This window comes from Anomaloglossus baeobatrachus, unplaced genomic scaffold (assembly GCF_048569485.1).
Source record: "Anomaloglossus baeobatrachus isolate aAnoBae1 unplaced genomic scaffold, aAnoBae1.hap1 Scaffold_3213, whole genome shotgun sequence".
In the NCBI taxonomy this organism is placed as follows: Eukaryota; Metazoa; Chordata; class Amphibia; order Anura; family Aromobatidae; genus Anomaloglossus; species Anomaloglossus baeobatrachus.
Window position 1 is genome coordinate 43,622 of NW_027442608.1, and position 24,257 is coordinate 67,878.

General features: G+C 55.1%; 1 protein-coding gene across 1 annotated transcript in view; it reads right to left on the reverse strand.

Annotated features, from left to right (window-relative positions):
- Positions 1-24,257, reverse strand: part of LOC142269516 (Golgi apparatus protein 1-like) — a gene marked incomplete at its 3' end in the record, with an annotated part of 86,976 nt that overhangs the window by 40,806 nt on the left and 21,913 nt on the right. The window contains 3 exon segments of the mRNA XM_075332410.1: positions 23,143-23,285; positions 23,758-23,881; positions 23,959-24,096. Coding sequence (XP_075188525.1) covers positions 23,143-23,285; positions 23,758-23,881; positions 23,959-24,096 — 405 coding nt within the window.

Here is a 24,257-nt window from a genome sequence, read left to right on the forward strand (position 1 = left end):
AAGGCTCATCGATGATGGGCAGAGATACCAGTGGGGCTTTGGGGCGTGGCCCCGCCTTCCCCACTCTCTGACAGGTTTCACACGAACGGCAGTAGGCAGCCACATCGGCCCCCATTTTTGGCCAGTAGAAATGCTGGTTTAACCTGGCCTTGGTCTTAGCGATCCCTAGGTGTCCGGCCATCGGAATCTCATGTGCGATCCGCAACAACTCCGTCCGGAACGGATAGGGTACCACCAACTGTCGGTCCCTGGGCCACGCCTCCGGTGAACCCTGCTGGACCGTGGCCCGGTACAGCCGTCCTTGGTCCCAGACCACTCGCTCCGGGTCCGAGTCCGAGGGAGGCTGTGCCGCCTGCTCCTTTAGAGCTTTCAGGCTGTCGTCAGCTTCTAACGCTGCCTGAAACCCCTGACTAGATGTGGCCAGAATCGACGAGACTGTCACATCTTCGGTCAGTACCCCGGGACCTGTGTCCTGGCCTCCACCTGACTCGGCTGCCACTTGGTCAGAAGGGGAAGAGCTATCGGACCTCCGGGAGGCCCCTTGGCTTCCAGCACTCCCACTGCGGGTGACAGCGGCCACAGCCGCTGCGACCGTGGGTCGTGCCTGCTCCTCCTCCGTTCCTGACCAAGTCGCCGGTTCAGGCAGACCTACCTGGCTTCCTGACACCCCGGTTGTGGGGGAACCCTGCACCGAGATCTTACCTGGGAGCACTTCCGCTCCTGGACCGGCCCCAATCTCACCTGCCTGTTCCCCCTCTGCAGCAACAGAACCCCGCTGTGAAATCTCTGGGGACCCCACATTTGCTGTGGTAGCCCCCACCCCACACACTGGTCCTCCCCCTGCAGCACCCTGCTCTCTGCTTATCCCTGCAGAGGGCAGCAGATCCCAGCTCACAGGCTGATTACTTGTAGAGGCATTGTCACACCTTTCTCTGACCCCCTCCCCTGTCACAGCTGCAGCTGCGTGTGTGTCTATGGTGTCTGTGCAAGCAGAAATATCAGAGTTCACTCCCTCCTCCCTTACATCATTCATAGATAACACATTAACATTGTCCGGAGGCACGTCAGCACTGGCTGAAGGTTCAGCCTTTGGGGCGGGGCCAAACTGGGAGGTTATTTGCCCCAAATCTGTCCCAAGTAGCACGTTTGCAGGGATCCGATCAGTTACCCCCACCTCCCTCACCCCCTCGCCCTGCGCCCCAGTCCACATAAATGTCAGCAACAGGCAGCGCCGGGTCAATGCCTCCAATCCCGGAGACAGCGAGGGTTTTTCCAGGGATCAAGTCTTGGGGGGACACCATCTCAGGCCGCACCAGAGTCACCTCCGAGGCGCTGTCTCGCAGTCCTATGGTCACAGACTGGCCGACGGTGACAGGTTGGAAGCTGTCCAGGGACCTACCACCACCCCCACCCACACAATACACCTTGGGCGGCCCTTGGGACGGGGACGGAGCCGGGGCCTTGGGACGCTGAGGGCACATGGCCTTGAAGTGTCCAGGTAGGTTGCACTGGTGGCACCGTCTTGGTTCTGCCACGGGCCTGGAGAGGGGAGTTGAGGGGGACACCCCCTGCAGTCTAGGGGCAGGTGGGGCAGTCGCAGAGTTCATCTTACCCCCTCTCCAGGTGCTGCTGGTGGCTGCTCTCCTGGCTTCAGGAGCCCGATTGTTGGTGTAGTCATCGGCCAGGGCAGCTGTAGCCGTGGACCCCTTTGGCTTCTGGTCTCGGATGAACTGGCGGAGATCCTCAGGGCAGTTCCACAAGAGTTGCTCCGTGATGAACAAGTCCAGGATCTCCGGTCCGGTGGAAAGCTGCAGGCCTTGGGTCCAGTGGTCGGCAGCTCGGGCAAGTGCCCGCCGGTGGTCAGCCCAGGAGTCCTTTGGTCCCTTCTGCAGCGTCCGGAACTTCTTGCGGTAGGACTCCGGGGTGAGGTTGTACTGTTGGATCAGGGCCCGCTTGATGGTGTCGTAGCCCTGATCCGCCTCAGCAGGCAAGTCCCCAAGGATATCCAGGGCCTTACCCCTTAAACGGGGGGTCAGGTATTTGGCCCACTGGTCCTTGTTCAGATGATGCTGCAAGCAAGTCCGTTCAAAAGCAGTCAAGAAAGAGTCCAAGTCTCCATCCTTCTCCAGCACTGGGAAGTCCTCAACACGGACCTTTGGAAGTTTGGTGTCTGGAAGGTCACGGGTGGCTGATGAGGGCCGGAGCTGAGCTAGCTGCAGCTGGTAGTTACGCTCTGCCTGGCGCTCTTCACGCGCTGCTTGCCGCTCACGCTCGGCCATGAGTTCCTTGTAGCCCTCCCGGTCTCCAGCCTGGCGTAGGGCCATAGCCATTTGAAGAAGGCTATCCGAGCCTCCCAGGCTCGGTGGAATGGCACGTGGTGATCTGCGGCCCGCTGCGGAGCCTGGTGATTCACTGTCCATTGCAGAGCGGAGGGCTGGCATCTGGCTCGTTGAGGACCCTTGGGCGAGCTGCTCCTCATCTTGTCCAGCAGTGCCCGGTTGTGCAATGTCCTCTGCAGAGCTGTTTTCTGGCGTCGAGCTCCTGGAGGACTCGTGGACAACCTCCTCATCGTCTCTGGCCTGAGCATCGGCCATTCCTTTGGCTTTGCTCCTGGTGCTCTCAGCCATTCTTGCAGACTTTTGGTCACTGACACAGAACTGACACCTGATGCCTCCACACACCTTACAGTATCTGCACTCTGACACTCTAGTGTTGAGCTAGTCTGAAGACCCCAGCAGCCACAGCTGCTGCAGGCAGTCTTTAGTGTCTGGGAGTATGGGTCTCACACTCACACACACTATTATCTCGATCCCACCGCTTGCCACCAATATGTCACAACCCACCGGGGGGTCACTCAGAAATCCCCCGCGCTGGCTACCAGTACGTCACAATCGGGGGGTAGCAAGGGGGGGTCACCCCTCCTTTATACCTCCCGACCGACAGACAGAGCACGTGACGCGCTCTCTAGCGCCCCTCTTATAGTCAGGCCAATTATGGAATTGCCCGACAATAAGCAAGGAGGCCGCTATACTACTTATGCCGATTATTGAAGGGTCCCCGGTGAGAGGAGGGTATATATTCCCCCGACCTCCGCGGGCGGAATATATAATATCTTCCCGAATCTCACTGGCCTCCCCACAATAATCCTTGGCACAACTCGCTGCCACCAACCGCTTCACGGTAACTATTAGCCGAACACACAGACGTGGGATTCAAGATCGAGATAACAGAACAGCCCAAGATTAATTATATAATTTAATCGCCTAAAGCACACTAGAAACTACAATATATACAATAGGGAATCTACAGAATATACAGTTATGTCAGAGTACAGTTACAGATAAAGCATGGGTTACAAACAGGTATACAATTACATCAGTTACCTTGTGTGTCTGGCCACAGGGGGGCGCTGTAGACCAGGTTTCTAGGATTCTTCCTCACAGGTCTTTCCCAACCAGGCCCCCGAGCAGAAGAACACTGGAAAATGGCCGAAGTAGGGTTATCAACCTGGGCAGATCCAGGTCCCCTCCTACCTTAGTGACCTCACAGGGAAGCACTGCCACTCCCCCTGCATGGATCAGAATTATCCAGCAAAGGGGATATTGGCCATAACTTTGCCTGGGAGCGTCGTAGGCAGACGCCAATGCTCTCACTGTGACAGTTATGAATTTAGCTACAGAACGAGGGGACTCATGACCTGTCTACGAGTTCCCATATGGCTGATATCACGCCTGGGGTATTTCCCAAGCTCCCCCTTCCATAAAAAAGGTGTGCCAGCATCGTCCGCCTGCGCAAACACCATTTTTATGGTTGCCATATTTATCGGAGATATGGCTTGCGAGATATGAACCATTTTTTACTGGAGTCGTTCTGTCTGGCTACTTCCAAGCCTTGCTAATGAGATACAACTCTTGTTACAGGGTGACGGCAGGGAGTCATCCTGGGTCCATTGTCCGCACAACATCTCATCTCCATATCAGAGGAGATGGCTGTTGGAGGTGTAAGTGGGATGTGACACCTTCACAGATGCTGGACATTTGAGAACAAGAATGGAGGGGGGGCACTGCCAGGGAGTGATGAGAGCAATTATGACTTCTAGTCATAATTCCTCTTCATATCCCAGGATTTACCTCACACTTCCCACAGATGTTTCCTACACGTGCCCCCAGCGAAAAGAACACTGGAAAATGGCCGAAGTAGGGTTATCAACCTGGGCAAATCCAGGTCCCCTCCTACCTTAGTGACCTCACAGGGAGCACTGCTCCACCCCTGGCTTGAGTTATGGACAATCCACAACATGGAATATGGGCCATAACTTTGCCTGGGAGCGTCGTAGGCGGACGCCAATGCTCTCATTGTGACAGTTATGAATTTAGCTACAGAACGAGGGGACTCATGACCTGTCTGCCAGTTCTCCATTGGCTGATATCACGCCTGGGGCATTTCCCAATGTCCTGCTCCCATAAAAAGGGTGTGACGGCATCGTCCGCATGCGGAGACACCATTTTTATGGTTGCCATATTTATCGGAAATATGGCTTGCGAGATATGAACCATTTTTTACTGGAGTCGTTCTGTCTGGCTATTTCCATAGCCTTGCTAACTAGCTAGCAGCTCCTACTACAGGGTGACGGCAGGGAGTCATCCTGTGTCCATTGTTCCCACACCACCTCATCTCCATATCACAGGACATGGCCATGGAGGTGTAAGTGGAACACTGAGAACAAGAAGGGAGGGGGCACTGCCAGGGAGTGATGAGGGATTATGACTGGAGTCATAATTCATCTTCATATCCCGGGATTTGCCTCACAGGGACTGCCTCTGATGAGGCGTCTCCTTGAAAGATAGACTGCACCCCCGTCTGTAGTGAACGCTGTTTGTCCAGCGGACGCTTCACTATCGCTGAGAGAGTGTGAAGAAGGGAATTTTGTTACTTACCGTAAATTCCATTTCTTCTAGCTCTTATTGGGAGACCCAGACGATTGGGGTATAGCTACTGCCCTCCGGAGGCCACACAAAGCACTACACTAAAAAGTGCAAGGGCCCTCCCCTTCTGGCTATACCCCCCCGTGGTATCACGGGTTCTCCAGTTTTAGTGCCAAAGCAAGAAGGAGGAAGCCAATAACTGGTTTAAACAAATTAACTCCGAATAACGTCGGAGAACTGAAAAACCGTTCAACATGAACATGTGTACCCGCAAACAACAAAAAAATCCCGAAGGACAATAGGGCGGGTGCTGGGTCTCCCAATAAGAGCTAGAAGAAAAGGAATTTACGGTAAGTAACAAAATTCCCTTCTTCTTCAGCGCTCTATTGGGAGACCCAGACGATTGGGACGTCCAAAAGCTGTCCCTGGGTGGGTAAAGAGATACCTCATGTTAGAGCTGCAAAACAGCCCTCCCCTACGGGGGTGTCACTGCCGCCTGCAGGACTCTTCTACCTAAGCTGGCATCCGCCGAAGCATAGGTATGCACCTGATAATGCTTGGTGAAAGTGTGCAGACTCGACCAGGTAGCTGCCTGGCACACTTGTTGAGCCGAAGCCTGGTGTCGTAATGCCCAGGACGCACCCACGGCTCTGGTTGAGTGGGCTTTTAGCCCTGAAGGAACCGGAAGCCCCGCAGAACGGTAGGCCTCTAGAATTGGTTCTTTGATCCATCGAGGCAGGGTGGCTTTAGAAGCCTGCAACCCCTTGCGCGGACCAGCGACAAGGACAAAAAGTGCATCGGAACGGCGCATGGGCGCCGTGCGGGAAATGTAGATTCTGAGTGCTCTCACCAGATCTAGCAAACGTAAGTCCTTTTCATACCGGTGAACCGGATGAGGACAAAAGGAAGGCAAGGATATATCCTGATTAAGATGAAACGAGGATACGACCTTAGGGAGAAACTCCGGAATGGGGCGCAGCACTACCTTGACCTGGTGGAACACCAGGAAGGGAGCCTTGGATGACAGAGCTGCCAGCTCCGACACTCGCCGAAGCGATGTGATCGCAACAAGAAACGCCACTTTCTGTGACAGGCGAGAAAAGGAAACTTCCTTCAGAGGCTCGAAAGGCGGCTTCTGGAGAGCAACTAGTACCCTGTTCAGATCCCATGGATCTAACGGCCGCCTGTACGGGGGCACAATATGACAGACCCCCTGCAGGAACGTGCGCACCTTAGGAAGACGTGCTAGACGCTTCTGAAAAAACACGGATAGTGCCGAGACTTGCCCTTTAAGGGAGCTGAGCGACAAGCCCTTTTCCAACCCCGATTGCAGGAAGGAAAGAAAGTTGGGCAATGCAAATGGCCAAGGGGATACTCTCTGTGCAGAGCACCAGGATAAGAAAATCTTCCACGTTCTGTGGTAGATCTTAGCAGACGTTGACTTCCTAGCTTGTCTCATTGTGGCTACGACTCCTTGAGATAATCCTGCGGACGCTAGGATCCAGGACTCAATGGCCACACAGTCAGGTTCAGGGCCGCAGAATTCTGATGGAAAAACGGCCCTTGGGACAGTAAGTCTGGTCGGTCTGGCAGTGACCACGGTCGACCGACCGTGAGATGCCACAGATCCGGATACCACGATCTCCTCGGCCAGTCTGGGGCGACGAGTATGACGCGGCTGCAATCGGATCTGATCTTGCGTAACACTCTGGGCAAGAGTGCCAGAGGTGGGAAGACGTATGGGAGCCGGAACTGCGACCAATCTTGAACTAATGCGTCTGCCGCCAGAGCTCTTTGATCGCGCGACCTCGCCATGAATGCCGGGACCTTGTTGTTGTGCCGGGACGCCATTAGGTCGACGTCCGGCACTCCCCATCGGCGACAGATTTCCTGAAACACGTCCGGGTGAAGGGACCACTCCCCTGCGTCCATGCCCTGGCGACTGAGGAAGTCTGCTTCCCAATTTTCTACGCCTGGGATGTGAACCGCGGATATGGTGGAGGCTGTGTCCTCCACCCACATTAGAATGCGCCGGACTTCTTGGAATGCTTGCCGACTGCGCGTCCCTCCTTGGTGGTTGATGTATGCCACCGCTGTGGAGTTGTCCGACTGGATTCGGATCTGCTTTCCTTCCAGCCACTGTTGGAAGGCCAGTAGGGCAAGATACACTGCCCTGATTTCCAGAACATTGATCTGAAGGGTGGACTCCTGCGGAGTCCACGTCCCCTGGGCCCTGTGGTGGAGAAACACTGCTCCCCACCCTGACAGACTCGCATCTGTCGTGACCACTGCCCAGGATGGGGGCAGGAAGGATCTTCCCTGAGACAATGAGGTGGGAAGGAGCCACCATTGTAGAGAGTCCTTGGCCGTCTGGGACAGAGAGACTTTCCTGTCCAGGGACGTTGACTTCCCGTCCCATTGGCGGAGAATGTCCCATTGAAGTGGACGCAGATGAAACTGCGCAAAGGGAACTGCTTCCATGGCTGCCACCATCTTCCCGAGGAAGTGCATGAGGCGCCGTAAGGGGTGCGACTGGCCTTGAAGGAGGGATTGCACCCCTGTCTGTAGGGACCGCTGCTTGGTCAGCGGAAGCTTCACTCTCGCTGCTCGAGTATGAAACTCCATGCCAAGATACGTTAGCGACTGTGACGGTGACAGATTCGACTTTGGAAAGTTGATGATCCATCCGAACGTCTGTAGAGTCTCCAGCGTAGCATGTAGACTGAGTTGGCATGCCTCTTGAGAGGGTGCCTTGACAAGTAGATCGTCTAGGTAAGGGATCACCGAGTGTCCCTGAGAGTGCAAGACTGCTACCACCGCCGCCATGACCTTGGTGAAGACCCGGGGGGCTGTCGCCAGACCGAATGGCAGAGCTACGAACTGAAGATGGTCGTTTCCTATCACAAAACGTAGAAAACGTTGATGTTCTGTAGCAATTGGCACGTGGAGATAAGCATCTTTGATGTCTATTGAGGCAAGGAAGTCTCCTTGAGACATTGAGGCAACGACAGAGCGGAGGGTTTCCATCCGGAACCGTCTGGCGTGCACATGTTTGTTGAGCAGCTTTAGATCCAGAACAGGACGGAACGAGCCGTCCTTTTTTGGAACCACAAAGAGATTGGAGTAAAATCCTCGCCCTTGTTCCTGAGGCGGTACAGGAACCACTACTCCTTCCGCTCTTAGGGAGTCCACCGCCTGCAGCAGGGCATCTGCTCGGTCTGGATGTGGGGAGGTTCTGAAGAACCGAGCTGGAGGACGAGAACAGAACTCGATTCTGTACCCGCGAGACAAAATGTTTGTCACCCACCGGTCTTTGACCTGTGACATCCAAATGTCGGAAAAGCGGGAGAGCCTGCCCCCAACCGGAGATGCGGAGGGGGGGGGCTGGAAGTCATGAGGTAGCCGCTTTGGAAGCGGTTCCTCCATTTGCTTTCTTGGGGCGTGCGTGAGCCCGCCAGGAATCTGAGACTCTTTGCGTCCTCTGAGTCCCTTTGGACGAGGAGAATTGTGTCTTGCCCGAACCTCGAAAGGACTGAAACCTCTGCTGCCATTTTTTCTGCTGAGGTTTGCTTGATCTGGGCTGGGGTAAGGAAGAGTCTTTACCCTTGGACTGTTTAATGATGTCAGCCAATGGCTCGCCAAACAGTCTATCTCTAGATAAAGGCAAGCTGGTTAAACATTTTTTGGAACCAGCATCTGCTTTCCAGTCCTTTAACCACAAGGCTCTGCGCAAAACTACCGAATTGGCGGACGCCATTGAGGTGCGGCTGGTAGATTCTAGGACCGCATTGATAGCGTAAGACGCAAACGCAGACATCTGCGAGGTAAGGGACGCCACTTGCGGCGCCGCTGGATGTATGATAGCATCCACTTTTGCTAAACCAGCTGAAATAGCTTGGAGCGCCCATACGGCTGCGAATGCTGGAGCAAACGACGCGCCGATAGCTTCATAGACAGATTTTAACCAAAGGTCCATCTGTCTGTCATTGGCATCCTTAAGTGAAGCGCCATCCTCCACTGCAACTATGGATCTAGCTGCAAGTTTGGAAATCGGGGGGTCTACTTTTGGACACTGGGTCCAGCGCTTGACCACATCAGGGGGGAAAGGAAAACGTGTATCCTTAGAACGTTTAGAGAAACGCCTTTCTGGATGAGCGTCGTGTTTCTGGATTGATTCTCTGAAGTCAGAGTGATCCAAGAAAGCACTCAATTTACGCTTGGGATAGAGGAAACGAAACTTCTCCTGCTCTGCAGCTGCCTCCTCTGCTGAAGGAGCTGGGGGAGAAATATCCAACAGTCTATTGATGGCTGAGATAAGATCGTTTACCATGGCGTCCCCATCCGGGGTATCCAGATTGAGAGGGGTTCCAGGATAAGACTCCTGATCACTCTCTTCAGACGCATCACAGGGCGACTGATTGCGCTGAGACCCTGAGCAGTGTGATGACGTTGAGGGTCTTTCCCAGCGAGCTCGCTTAGGGTGGCTGGGGCTATCATCTGAGTCATAATACTCAGCCTGGGAAGCCGGGGACCCCCTTGCAGTCTGGACTAATTCCAACTGAGGGGGATTAGAGGACAGAGACCTCGCCGTGTCCATAGACTGAGCCCCAGTCATGGATTGCAAAGTTTCAAGGATTTTTGCCATAGTCACAGACATTCCATCAGCAAAAACTGCAAAGTCTGTCCCTGACACCGGGGCAGGACTTACAAGCGTCTCAGCCTGGGTCACTACCCCTCCGGACTCCGGCTGGCGAAGCAGCACCGGGTCTGAGCATTGCACACAATGGGGGTCTTTGGAACCCGCTGGTAGAGCAGCCCCACATGCAGCACACGCAGTGTACACAGCCCTAGCCTTGGCAGCCTTGCGTTTTGTGGATGACATGTTGCTGCCTCCTCAGAGCGATCTGGGGTATCCAGCCAGGAAGCGACCTCACAGTGCAAGAAATCAATAAATATATATATCTGGTGACACAGTACACCAATACACACTGAGGCACTAGAGGGGCCAGCTGAAATGCCGCTTACCGCCCGCTTAAGAGCGGGTGTGTGATCTCCAAAAGCCCCGTAGTCCAGGTCTCCCAGAGCCTTGCGTCCTTCCTCCAGCCAGACATGCATGTAATGGCTGCCGGCGTCCTGAGAGAGGAGGGGGGGCGGGCCCTGGGCGTTCCTGGCTAAGAGCGGGAAGCCTGCTTCCCTCTGTGCCTAGTGAGAGGGCTGGAGCATGTAAATCAGGCTCCAGCCCTCGTCGCTGCTGCGAAACAGCTTCTCTCCCCTACCCTGATTGACAGGGTGGGGGCGGGAACGAAGCGGAGCTAGGCCGCAAAAGCCGGGGACTGGATTTATAAACGCCGCCGCCGTAAAAGCGCGGTCGGCGTGTCCCCGGCGCACCACAAGTCACAGCAGCGCCGCCCGGTCCAGTGGGGGTCGGCGCTGCGTTCCCACAACACAAAGTCCCCCAGTAAACTGTAGGAACACTAACTCCAAAGTTACGGTCCCCGGCGCACTACAACACCCAGCCAGCCCGGAGTGTGTCTGTGCCTGCCGGGGACACAGAGTACCTGTATGATGCAGGGCCTTGTCCCTGATTGTACTCCTGCTCCATATCCATCAGGTTCAACTGGGTCTGTGGATGGAGCCCGGCGTCAGAGCTTAGAGGCCGGCAGGATCCCACTTCCACAGAGCCCTACAAGGGGATGTGGAAGGAAAACAGCATGTGGGGCTCCAGCCCCTGTACCAGCAATAGGTACCTCAACCTTACAACACCATCCAGGGGTGAGAAGGGAGCATGCTGGGGGCCCTATATGGGCCCTCTTTTCTTCCATCCGAAATAGTCAGCAGCTACTGCTGACTAAAATCTGTGGAGCTATGCGTGGATGTCTGACCTCCTTCGCACAAAGCTTGAAAACTGGAGAACCCGTGATACCACGGGGGGGTATAGCCAGAAGGGGAGGGGCCTTGCACTTTTTAGTGTAGTGCTTTGTGTGGCCTCCGGAGGGCAGTAGCTATACCCCAATCGTCTGGGTCTCCCAATAGAGCGCTGAAGAAAACTCCTTGCCAAGATATGCCAGCGATTGGGTTTAACTTTGAAAAGTTGAAGACCCACCCGAAACCCTGGAAAGTCTCCAGCGCCATGTTCAGGCTGTGTTGGCATGCCTCTTCAGAGAGTGCCTTGACAAGTAGGTTGCCTAAATAAGGGATCACAGAGTGACCCTGAGAGTGCGGGAGCGGTCCCACTGCTGCCGTGAAGTCGGTGAAAACCCGTGGGGCTGTCGCCAGACCGAAGGGTAGGGCTACGAACTGAAGATGCTCGTCTTCAATAACGAATGGTAGCAAACGCCGGTGTCCTGGAGCAATCGGCACGTGGAGATAAGCATCCTGATGTCTATGGATGCTAGGAAATCTCTTTGAGACATTGAGGCAATGACGGAGCGGAGGGATTCCATCCGGAACCGCCTGGTTTTCACGTGCTAGGTGAGCCGTTTTATGTTGGCCCTACGACCAGATCGGAGTAAAAAGCGTATCTTGTTCCTGAGGAGGAACAGGGATTACTACTCTTTCTGCCTTCAGAAGAGCCTCGGCTCGGCCGGTGAGGAAGTTGTGGGACAAACTGTCTCTCATCCACCGGCCTTTGACCTGTGGCAGGTAAGTGTCGCTAAAGCGGGGGGGTCTGCGACCGATCGGGGACGCGGAGTGAGAGGGCTGAAAGTCATGAGGAAAACGCCGTGGTAGCGGTTCCTCCTGCTGCTTTCCCCGGGCGTGATGGAGCCCGCCAGGAATCTGCGCCCCTCTGAGCCTTTTGCGTCCTTTTGGACGAGGACTACTGGGACCTGCCCGAGCCTGGGAAGGACCGAAACCTCGACTGTCCATTCTCCTGTTGGGTTTTGTTTGATGTGGGCCGGGGTAAGGAAGAATCCGTACCCTTGTACAGTTGAATGATTACATCCAACCACTCACTAAACAGTCTGTCACCAGATAACGGCAACCTGGTTAAGCACTTTTTTGGAAGCAGCATCTGCTCCAATCCCTTAACCACTAGGCTCTGCGTAAAAACACGGAGTTGGCGGACGCCACTGACGTACGGCTCGTAGCGGCCAGGACAGCATTAACAGCTTGAGTCGCAATGCCGACATTGCGAGGTGAAGGACGCTACTGCGGCCAAGATGTACATGTGACCGCGTCCCTCTGCGCAATACTAGCTGAAATAGCTTGGAGTGCCTCTATGGCTGCGAATGCCGGGGCAACCGACCCGCCGATAGCTTCATAGACAGATTGCAACGAGAGGTCTATCTGTCTGTCAATGGCATGTTTAAGTGAAGTCCCATCTTCCACTGCAACTATAGATCTAGCCGCAAGCCTGGAGATTGGGGGATCCACCTTTGGACACTGGGTCTAGCGCTTGACCACGTCAGGGGGGAAGAGACAACGCGTATCCTAAATACGGTTGGAGAAACTGTTATCGGGATAAGCGTGGTGTTCCTGGACTGCTTCTCTGGAGTCAGAGTGACCAGAAAAATACTCAATATACGCTTGAGATACTGAAAGAGGGATTTATCCTGCTGTGAAGCTGACCCCTCCACTGGAGGAGTTGAGAGGGAAATACCCAACTTTCCATTGATGGACGCTATAAGATTATTCACTATAGCGTCACCATCCGGTGTATCCGGATTGAGAGCGGTCTCAAGATCAGAGTCCTGAACAGCTACGTCTGTCCCCTGATACAGAGAGTACTCCTGTGGTGACCCTGACCAGTGATGAAGTCGAGGGCCGTTTCCATGGAGCTCGCTTAGGCCGTCTGGGACTGTCGTCCGTGTCAGAGCCTGCACCCTGGGATGTATGGGACCCCCCTGGAACCCTGATTTATTCCAAGTCAGGGTGGCCAGGGGCATTGAATCAACCTTGGCCAAGGTCTATCTGGACTGCAAAGTCTGTAAGCTATTAGTCATAATCACAGACAATATAGCAGCGGAAACTGCAACTCCATCCCTGTCCATGGACAGGAATCACAGGTGGTCTTTTGGCTACCTGTAGCGGAGACCCCGGTTGAGCAATTGCACATACGGGGGGCCCTGGAACCGTATCACGTGCAGTACAAGCAGCATAGAAAGCCTGTGCCTTGGCACCCCTGCTTTTTTGCTGTTGTTGTCTAGCCATCTAGGAGCATTAGCCAAGAATAGCGACCTTACAGTGAAAGCATACAAGCATGAAGTACAAATAAACACTTCAGCACATGTAGTACAAGCAGCTTAGAAAGCTTGTGCCTTGGCACCTTTGCTTTTCTGCTGCTGTTGTCTAGTTATTCAGGAGCATTAGCGAAGAAAAGCGACATACAGTGAATGTACAAGCATGAAAATAAACACTGCAGCACATGCAATCCAAGCAGCATTGAAAGCTTGTGCCTTAGCACCCTTGCTTTTCTGCTGCTGTTGTCTAGTTATTCAGGAGCATTAGCGAAGAAAAGCGACATACAGTGAATGTACAAGCATGAAAATAAACACTGCAGCACATGCAATCCAAGCAGCATTGAAAGCTTGTGCCTTGGCACCTTTGCTTTTCTGCTGCTGTTGTCTAGTTATTCAGGAGCATTAGCCAAGAATAGCGACATACAGTGAATGTATAGCATACAAACATGAAAATAAACACTGCAGCACATGCAATCCAAGCAGCATTGAAAGCCTGTGCCTTAGCACCCTTGCTGTTTGCTGCCGCTGGCTAGCCATCTAGGCGGGTAGACAGCCAAGAATAGCCCTTACAGTGCCATGTATAGCATACAAGCCCAAAGGACACATGACACTGCAGCACATGCAAGACAAGCAGCATATAGAGTCTGTGCTTTAGCACCGCTGCCTTTTAGCTGCTGTTTCTAGGCCTGCATCCTGAATAGCGACTTTATAAAAGTACAGCAGGAGACTTCGGCATTAGTGGGTCAGCACTGCAGCTGCCGCTTACCGCCCGCACAAAGCAGGTGTGTGGCGCCTCCTGTAACTGCTAGCTCAGCGCTTGTCTCCGTTTTCCCGCTCTGCGTGCCGGAATGGCTGCCGGCGTCCAGAGAAGAGGGGCGGGCCGAGGGCGTGTCCCGAGACAAGAGCGGGAACCCGGCGTCCCACTGAGTCTAGTGAAGGGGGCTGGAGAATGCAAAGCAGACTCCAGCTCTCGGCGCTGACTTTCTGTACAGCGTCCCGCCCCTTCCCTGACTGGCAGGGCTGGGGGCGGGAACGAAGAAGGGAATTTTGTTACTTACCGTAAATTCCTTTTCTTCTAGCTCTTATTGGGAGACCCAGACGATTGGGGTATAGCTACTGCCCTCTGGAGGCCACACAAAGCACTACACTAAAAGTGCAAGGCCCCTCCCTCTCTGGCTATACCCCCCCGTGGTATCACGGGTACTCCAGTTTTAGTGCCAAAGCAAGAAGGAGGAAGCCAACAACTGGTTTAAACAAATTAACTCCGAGTAACATCGGAGAACTGAAAAACCGTTCAACATGAACAACATGTGTACCCGCAAACAGCAAAAACAATCCCGAAGGACAACAGGGCGGGTGCTGGGTCTCCCAATAAGAGCTAGAAGAAAAGGAATTTACGGTAAGTAACAAAATTCCCTTCTTCTTCAGCGCTCTATTGGGAGACCCAGACGATTGGGACGTCCAAAAGCTGTCCCTGGGTGGGTAAAGAAATACCTCATGTTAGAGCTGCAAAACAGCCCCCCCCTACGGGGATGTCACTGCCGCCTGCAGGACTCTTCTACCTAAGCTGGCATCCGCCGAAGCATAGGTATGCACCTGATAATGCTTGGTGAACGTGTGCAGACTCGACCAGGTAGCCGCCTGACACACCTGTTGAGCCGAAGCCTGGTGCCGTAATGCCCAGGACGCACCTACGGCTCTGGTTGAGTGGGCTTTTAGCCCTGAAGGAACCGGAAGCCCAGCAGAACGGTAGGCCTCTATAATTGGTTCTTTGATCCATCGAGCCAAGGTGGCTTTAGAAGCCTGCAACCCCTTGCGCGGACCGGCGACAAGGACAAAAAGTGCATCGGAACGGCGCATGGGCGCCGTGCGGGAAATGTAGATCCTGAGTGCTCTCACCAGATCTAGCAAACGCAAGTCCCTTTCATACCGGTGAACCGGATGAGGATAAAAGGAAGGCAATGATATATCCTGATTAAGATGAAACGAGGATACGACCTTAGGGAGAAACTCCGGAATGGGGCGCAGCACAACCTTGTCCTGGTGGAACACCAAGAAGGGAGCCTTGGATGACAGAGCAGCCAGCTCAGACACTCGCCGAAGCGATGTGATCGCAACAAGAAACGCCACTTTCTGTGACAGGCGAGAAAAAGAAACTTCTTTGAGAGGCTCGAAGGGCGGCTTCTGGAGAGCCACTAGTACCCTGTTCAGATCCCATGGATCCAACGGCCGCTTGTACGGGGGCACAATATGACAGACCCCCTGCAGGAACGTGCGCACCTTAGGAAGACGTGCTAGACGCTTCTGAAAAAACACGGATAGTGCCGAGACTTGCCCTTTAAGGGAGCCGAGCGACAAGCCCTTTTCCAACCCTGATTGCAGGAAAGATAGAAAAGTGGGCAATGCAAATGGCCAGGGAGACACTCCCTGAGCAGAGCACCAGGTTAAGAAAATCTTCCACGTTCTGTGGTAGATCTTAGCAGAAGTTGACTTCCTAGCTTGTCTCATTGTGGCTACCACTCCCTGGGATAATCCTGTTGACGATAGGATCCAGGACTCAATGGCCACACAGTCAGGTTCAGGGCCGCAGAATTCTGATGGAAAAACGGCCCTTGAGACAGCAGGTCTGGACGGTCTGGAAGCGACCACGGTCGGCCGACCGTGAGATGCCACAGATCCGGATACCACGATCTCCTCGGCCAGTCTGGGGCGACGAGTATGATGCGGCTGCAATCGGATCTGATCTTGCGTAGTACTCTGGGCAAGAGTGCCAGAGGCGGGAATACATATGGGAGGCGGAAGTGCGACCAATCTTGCACCAAGGCGTCTGCCGCCAGCGCTCTTTGATCTCGCGACCGCGCCATGAATGCCGGGACCTTGTTGTTGTGCCGAGACGCCATTAGGTCGACGTCCGGCACTCCCCATCGGCGACAGATTTCCTGAAACACGTCCGGGTGAAGGGACCATTCCCCCGCGTCCATGCCCTGGCGACTGAGGAAGTCTGCTTCCCAGTTTTCTACGCCCGGGATGTGAACTGCGGATATGGTGGATGCTCTTTCCTCCACCCACATCAGAATGCGCCGGACTTCCTGAAAGGCTTGCCGGCTGCGCGTCCCTCCTTGGTGGTTGATGTATGCCACCGCTGTGGAGTTGTCCGATTGGATTCGGATCTGCTTTCCTTCCAGCCACTGTTGGAAGGCCAGTAGGGCAAGATACACTGCCCTGATTTCCAGAACATTGATCTGAAGGGTGGACTCCTGCTGAGTCCACGTCCCCTGAGCCCTGTGGTGTAGAAACACTGCTCCCCACCCCGACAGACTCGCATCTGTCGTGACTACTGCCCAGGATGGGGGCAGGAAGGATCTTCCCTGAGACAATGAGGTGGGAAGGAGCCACCATTGCAGAGAGTCCTTGGCCGTCTGGGAAAGAGAGACTTTCCTGTCTAGGGAAGTCGTCTTCCCGTCCCATTGGCGGAGAATGTCCCATTGAAGTGGACGCAGATGAAACTGCGCAAAGGGAACTGCTTCCATGGCTGCCACCATCTTCCCTAGGAAGTGCATGAGGCGCCGTAAGGGGTGCGACTGGCCCTGAAGGAGCGATTGCACCCCTGTCTGTAGGGACCGCTGCTTGTTTAGCGGAAGCTTCACTCTCGCTGCTCGAGTATGAAACTCCATGCCAAGATACGTTAGTGACTGTGTCGGTGACAGATTTGACTTTGGAAAGTTGATGATCCATCCGAAAGTCTGGAGAGTCTCCAGCGTAGCCTGTAGACTGAGTTGGCATGCCTCTTGAGAGGGTGCCTTGACAAGTAGATCGTCTAGGTAAGGGATCACCGAGTGTCCCTGAGAGTGCAAGACTGCTACCACCGCCGCCATGACCTTGGTGAAGACCCGTGGGGCTGTCGCCAGACCAAATGGCAGAGCTACGAACTGAAAATGGTCGTCTCCTATCACAAAACGTAGAAAACGTTGATGTTCTGTAGCAATTGGCACGTGGAGATAAGCATCCTTGATGTCTATTGAGGCAAGGAAGTCTCCTTGAGACATTGAGGCAATGACAGAACGGAGGGTTTCCATCCGGAACCTCCTGGCGTGCACATGTTTGTTGAGCAGTTTTAGGTCCAGAACAGGACGGAATGAGCCGTCCTTTTTTGGCACCACAAAGAGATTGGAGTAAAACCCTCTCCCTTGTTCCTGAAACGGTACAGGAACCACTACTCCCTCCGCTCTTAGGGAGTCCACCGCCTGCCGCAGGACATCTACACGGTCTGGGTGTGGGGAGGTTCTGAAGAACCGAGCTGGAGGACGAGAACTGAACTCGATTCTGTACCCGCGCGACAAAATGTCCGTCACCCACCGGTCTTTGACCTGTGACATCCAAGTGTCGTAAAAGCGGGAGAGCCTGCCCCCGACCGGAGATGCGGAGGGAGGGGACTGGAAGTCATGAGGTAGCCGCTTTGGAAGCGGTTCCTCCATTTGCTTTCTTGGGGCGTGAATGAGCCCTCCAGGAATCTGAGTTTCTTTGCGTCCTCTGAGTCCCTTTGGACGAGGAGAATTGTGTTTTGCCCGAACCTCGAAAGGACTGAAACTTCTGCTGCCACTTTCTCTGCTGAGGTTTGCTTGATCTGGGCTGGGGTAAAGAGGAGTCTTTACCCTTGGACTGTTTAATGATGTCAGCCAGTGGCTCGCCAAACAGTCTTTCTCTAGACAAAGGCAAGCTGGTTAAACATTTTTTGGAACCAGCATCTGCTTTCCAGTCCTTTAACCACAATGCCCTGCGCAAAACTACCGAATTGGCAGACGCCATTGAGGTGCGGCTGGTAGATTCTAGGACCGCATTGATAGCGTAAGACGCAAACGCGGACATCTGCGAGGTAAGGGACGCCACTTGCGGCACCGCTGGATGTAAGATAGCATCCACTTTCGCTAAACCAGCTGAAATAGCTTGTAGCGCCCATACGGCTGCGAATGCTGGAGCAAACGACGCGCCGATAGCTTCATAGACAGATTTTAACCAAAGGTCCATCTGTCTGTCATTGGCATCTTTAAGTGAAGCGCCATCTTCCACTGCAACTATGGATCTAGCTGCAAGTTTGGAAATCGGGGGATCCACCTTTGGACACTGGGTCCAGCGCTTGACCACCTCAGGGGGGAAAGGATAACGTGTATCCTTAGAACGTTTAGAGAAACGCTTTTCTGGATGAGCATCGTGTTTCTGGATTGATTCTCTGAAGTCAGAGTGATCCAACAGAGCACTTAATTTACGCTTGGGATAGAGGAAACGAAATTTCTCCTGCTCTGCCGCTGCCTCTTCTGCTGAAGGGGTTGGGGGAGAAATATCTAACAGCCTATTGATGGCTGAGATAAGATCGTTTACCATGGCGTCCCCATCCGGGGTATCCAGATTGAGAGGGGTTCCAGGATTAGACTCCTGATCACTCTCTTCAGACACATCACAGGGAGACTGATTGCGCTGAGACCCTGAGCAGTGTGATGACGTTGAGGGTCTTTCCCAGCGAGCCCGCTTGGGGTGGCTGGGGCAATCATCTGAGTCATCATACTCATCCTGAGAGGCCGGGGACCCCCTTGCAGTCTGGATTAAATCCAACTGCGGAGGGTTAGAGGACATAGACCTCGCCGTGTCCATAGACTGAGCCCCAGGCATGGATTGCAAAGTTTCCAGGATTTTTGCCATAGTCACCGACATATTAACCGCAAAAACTGCAAAGTCTGACCCTGACACCGGGGCAGGACTTACAGGCGTCTCAGCCTGGGTCACTATCTCTCCTGACTCCGGCTGGCGAAGCAGCACCGGATCTGAGCATTGCACACAATGGGGGTCCTTGGAGCCTGCTGGTAGAGCAGCCCCACATGCAGCACACGCAGTGCACACAGCCCTAGCCTTGGCAGCCTTGCGTCTTGTGGATGACATGCTGCTGCTTCCTCAGAGCGATCTGGGGTATTCAGCCAGGAAGCGACCTCACAGTGCAAGAAATCAATAAATCTCTATGTCCAGTGACACAATACACTAACATACACTGAGGCACTAGAGGGGCCAGCTGAAAAGCCGCTTACCGCCCGCTAAAGAGCGGGTGTGTGGTCTTCCAAAGCCCCTCAGTCTAGGTCTCCCAGAGCCTTGCGTCCTTCCTCCAGCCAGCCATGCATGTAATGGCTGCCGGCGTCCTGAGGGAAGAAGGGGGGCGGGCCCTGGGCGTTCCTGACCAAGAGCGGGAAGCCTGCTCCCTCTGTGCCTAGTGTGAGGGCTGGAGCATGTAAATCAGGCTCCAGCCCTCCTCGCTGCCGTGAAACAGCGTCTCTCCCCTACCCTGATTGACAGGGTGGGGGCGGGAACGATCGGAGCTGCCGGCGTCCTAGGCCCAAAAGCCGGGGACTAGAGTTATAAACGCCGCCGCCGTAAAAGCGCGGTCGGCGTATCCCCGGCGCACCACAAGTCACAGCAGCGCCGCCCGGTCCAGTGAGGGTCGGCGCTGCGTTCCCAGAACACAAAGTCCCCCAGATGACTGTAGGAACACCAGCTCAGTGTACGGTCCCCGGCGCACTACAACACCCAGCCAGCCCGGAGTGTGTCTGTGCCTGCCGGGGACACAGAGTACCTGTATGATGCAGGGCCCGGTCCCTGATGGTACTCCTGCTCCGTATCCATCAGGTTCTGATGGGTCTGTGGATGGAGCCCGGCGACAGAGCTTTGAGGCCGGCAGGATCCCACTTCCACAGAACCCCCAAGGGGATGTGGAAGGAAAAACAGCATGTCAGGCTCCAGCCCTGTACCAGCAATAGGTACCTCAACCTTACAACACCATCCAGGGGTGAGAAGGGAGCATGCTGGGGACACTATATGTGTCCTCTTTTCTTCCATCCGAAATAGTCAGCAGCTACTGCTGACTAAAATCTGTGGAGCTATGCATGGAATGTCTGACCTCCTTCGCACACAAAGCTAAAAACTGGAGTACCCGTGATACCACGGGGGGGTATAGCCAGAGAGGGAGGGGCCTTGCACTTTTAGTGTAGTGCTTTGTGTGGCCTCCAGAGGGCAGTAGCTATACCCCAATCGTCTGGGTCTCCCAATAGAGCGCTGAAGAAAGGAAAAACTAGGCCGCAAAGCCGGGGACTCGAGTAATAAGCGCGGCCGTCCTATGTGCACGGCCGGCGCGGAAGTCCCCGGCGCACCACAAGTCCCAGCCGCGCCACAGTGTAAAACACCCAGCAGCGGCCGGCGCGGCAGTTCCCAATACATAAATTCACTCAGCAAAGCTGCAGTGAATAATAGCACCAGCGCTCCGCGCTGTTGTCCCCGGCGCACTAACACTCCCAGCAATGCTGGTGCGTGTGTGCGCGATGTGTACGGGGACACAGAGTACCTTAATGTCGCAGGGCCCTGTCCCTGAGGATACTCAGCTCCATATCCAGCAGGTTCTCTGGGTCTGTGGATGGAGCCCGGTCTCAGTGCCTGGAGACCGGTAAGATCCCACTTCACCCAGAGCCCTGAGGGGGATGGGGAAGGAAAATAGCATGTGGGCTCCAGCCGCCGTACCAGCAATAGGTACCTCAACCTTACAAACCGCAAGTGGGGTGAGAAGGGAGCATGCTGGGGGCCCTATATGGGCCCACTTTTCTTCCATCCGACATAGTCAGCAGCTACTGCTGACTAAACAGTGGAGCTATGCGTGGATGTCTGACCTCCTTCGCACAAAGCAGAAAACTGAGCAGCCCGTTGTCACAAACCACCGGGGGGGTCACTCAGAAATCCCCCGCGCTGGCTACCAGTACGTCACAATCGGGGGGTAACAAGTGGGGGTCACCCCTCCTTTATACCTCCCGACCGACAGACAGAGCACGTGATGCGCTCTCTAGCGCCCCTCTTATAGTCAGGCCAATTATGGAATTGCCCGACAATAAGCAAGGAGGCCGCTATACTACTTATGCCGATTATTGAAGGGTCCCCGGTGAGAGTAGGGTATATATTCCCCCGACCTCCGCGGGCGGAATATATAAAACCTCCCTGAATCTCACTGGCCTCCCCACAATAATCCTTGGCACAACTCGCTGCCACCAACCGATTTACGGTAACTATTAACCGAACACACAGACGTGGGATTCAAGATCGAGATAACAGAACAGCCCAAGATTAATTATATAATTTAATCAGCCTAAAGCACACTAGAACTACAATATATACAATAGGGAATCTACAGAATATACATATGTCAGAGTACAGTTACAGATAAAGCATGTTTTACAAACAGGTATGCAATTCAATCAGTTACCTTGTGCGTCTGGCCACAGGGGGGCGCTGTAGACCAGGTTTCTAGGAACTCCCACAGATGTTTCCTGCACGTGACCCCCAGCGAAAGAACACTGGAAAATGGCCGAAGTAGGGTTATCAACCTGGGCAAATCCAGGTCCCCTCCTACCTTAGTGACCTCAGAGGGAGCACTGCTCCACCCCTGGCTTGAGTTATGGACAATCCACAACATGGAATATGGGCCATAACTTTGCCTGGGAGCGTCGTAGGCGGACGCCAATGCTCTCATTGTGACAGTTATGAATTTAGCTACAGAACGAGGGGACTCATGACCTGTCTGCCAGTTCCCCATTGGCTGATATCACGCCTGGGGCATTTCCCAATGTCCTGCTCCCATAAAAAGGGTGTGCCGGCATCGTCCGCATGCGGAGACACCATTTTTATGGTTGCCATATTTATCGGAAATATGGCTTGCGAGATATGAACCATTTTTTACTGGAGTCGTTCTGTCTGGCTATTTCCATAGCCTTGCTAACTAGCTAGCAGCTCCTACTACAGGGTGACGGCAGGGAGTCATCCTGTGTCCATTGTTCCCACACCACCTCATCTCCATATCACAGGACATGGCCATGGAGGTGTAAGTGGAACACTGAGAACAAGAAGGGAGGGGGGCACTGCCAGGGAGTGATGAGGGATTATGACTGGAGTCATAATTCATCTTCATATCCCGGGATTTGCCTCACACCCGTGATCCCACGGGGGGTGTATAGCCAGAAGGGGAGGGGCCTTACACTTTTTAGTGTAATGCTTTGTGTGGCCTCCAGAGGCAGTAGCTATACACCCAATTGTCTGGGTCTCCCAATTAGGAGCGACAAAGAAAGAGGGCGACGCTCGAGGACAGGGAAAGAGGGCGACGCTCGAGGACAGGGAAAGAGGGCGACGCTCGAGGACAGGGAAAGAGGGTGACGCTCGAGGACGGTGGATGCTGCAGGATGGAGCATAAACCTATAAAAAATAACTCTGCGCCCGGTCATATCAACGCACAAATCCTTCATTACATGGAATGAATGCAAGAGCGGCGACATCCACAGAGGCGAGGTACAAAGACATCAACAACCACAGCCCCCCCCGAACTACCTGGGAACGCCCCTCGCCCCATCACAGGAGATCTCCCCACTATCACACGTCCTCCGCTGCCTCTACCATCAGATCGATCCCGACATCCATTACCTGAGGCGCCATCTCCCCCAGGAGCACCGAGGCGCCATCTCCCCCAGGAGCACCGAGGCGCCATCTCCCCCAGGAGCACCGAGGCGCCATCTCCCCCAGGAGCACCGAGGCGCCATCTCCCCCGGGAGCACCGAGGCGCCATCTCCCCCGGGAGCACCGAGGCGCCATCTCCCCCAGGAGCACCGAGGCGCCATCTCCCCCAGGAGCACCGAGGCGCCATCTCCCCCAGGAGCACCGAGGCGCCATCTCCCCCAGGCGCACCGAGGCGCCAACTCCCCCAGGAGCACAGAGGCGCCAACTCCCCCAGGAGCACCGAGGCGCCAACTCCCCCAGGAGCACCGAGGCGCCAACTCCCCCAGGAGCACCGAGGCGCCAACTCCCCCAGGAGCACCGAGGCGCCAACTCCCCCAGGCGCACCGAGGCGCCATCTCCCCCAGGAGCACCGAGGCGCCATCTCCCCCAGGCGCACCGAGGCTCCATCTCCCCCTGGCGCACCGAGGCGCCATCGTGTCACCGCCCTGGTATCAGGCATTGGTGTTCCTCACCTGGTCGGCGTACTTCAGCTTCAGGCAGGAGATGACTTTTCCCTCCAGTTCGGTGTCGTCTTGGGCGCCATTCAGGATGGACTGGCAAAATTTGGGGATATCGGCTTTGCAGGATTTGCGGAGGATGGGGTTCAGACGATAATCTGTCAGTACAGAGGATCGGGATTACACAGAGATTGGGGGTGAGGCAGCGGCGCGGGGGAGGAGGGCCGGGGGTGAGGCAGCAGCGCGGGGGGGTTAGGCAGCAGTGCCAGGGAGGAGGGCCGGGGGTGAGGCAGCGTCGCGGGGGGGTTAGGCAGCAGTGCCAGGGAGGAGGGCCGGGGGTGAGGCAGCGTCGCGGGGGGGTTAGGCAGCAGTGCCAGGGAGGAGGGCCGGGGGTGAGGCAGCAGCGCGGGGAAGGAGGGCCGGGGGTGAGGCAGCAGCGCGGGGAAGGAGGGCCGGGGGTGAGGCAGCAGCGCGGGGAAGGAGGGCCGGGGGTGAGGCAGCAGTGCCAGGGAGGAGGGCCGGGGGTGAGGCAGCGTCGCGGGGGGGTTAGGCAGCAGTGCCAGGGAGGAGGGCCGGGGGTGAGGCAGCGTTGCTGTGGAAGGGGGGGGGGTGTTGCGGAGTCAGACTGACCTGTGTTCTGGGTGATCTGCCGCTTGGTGATCATCTGCTTACATTTGGGGTCCATGGTCTCGGTGTTCTTGTTCTGCTTCAGACACTGCAGGATGTTCTTGGGGTCCGTATCACTGCAGAACCTCTGCAGATCCGAGCAGGCAGCCATTAGTGGGGTTCATGCACAGTGCCCGGTCCCCCTGCCCGGCCTCGCGGTCTCACCTTGATCATCTGCTTGCAGACCCTCATCAGCGTGTAGTCCAGCTCTGGATCCATCATCTCGGTCTCTTGGAGCTTGAAGACTTTCTGGTGACAGGACGGCGTCAGCTGCTTCTTTCTTTCCTTCAGACACTCAATGATCTACAATGAAGGGTTACACGTGATCAGCAGGAGCCTGCGGAGCGGCGGCGATCAGCAGGAGCCTGCGGAGCGGCGGCGATCAGCAGGAGCCTGCGGAGCGGCGGCGATCAGCAGGAGCCTGCGGAGCGGCGGCGATCAGCAGGAGCCTGCGGAGCGGCGGC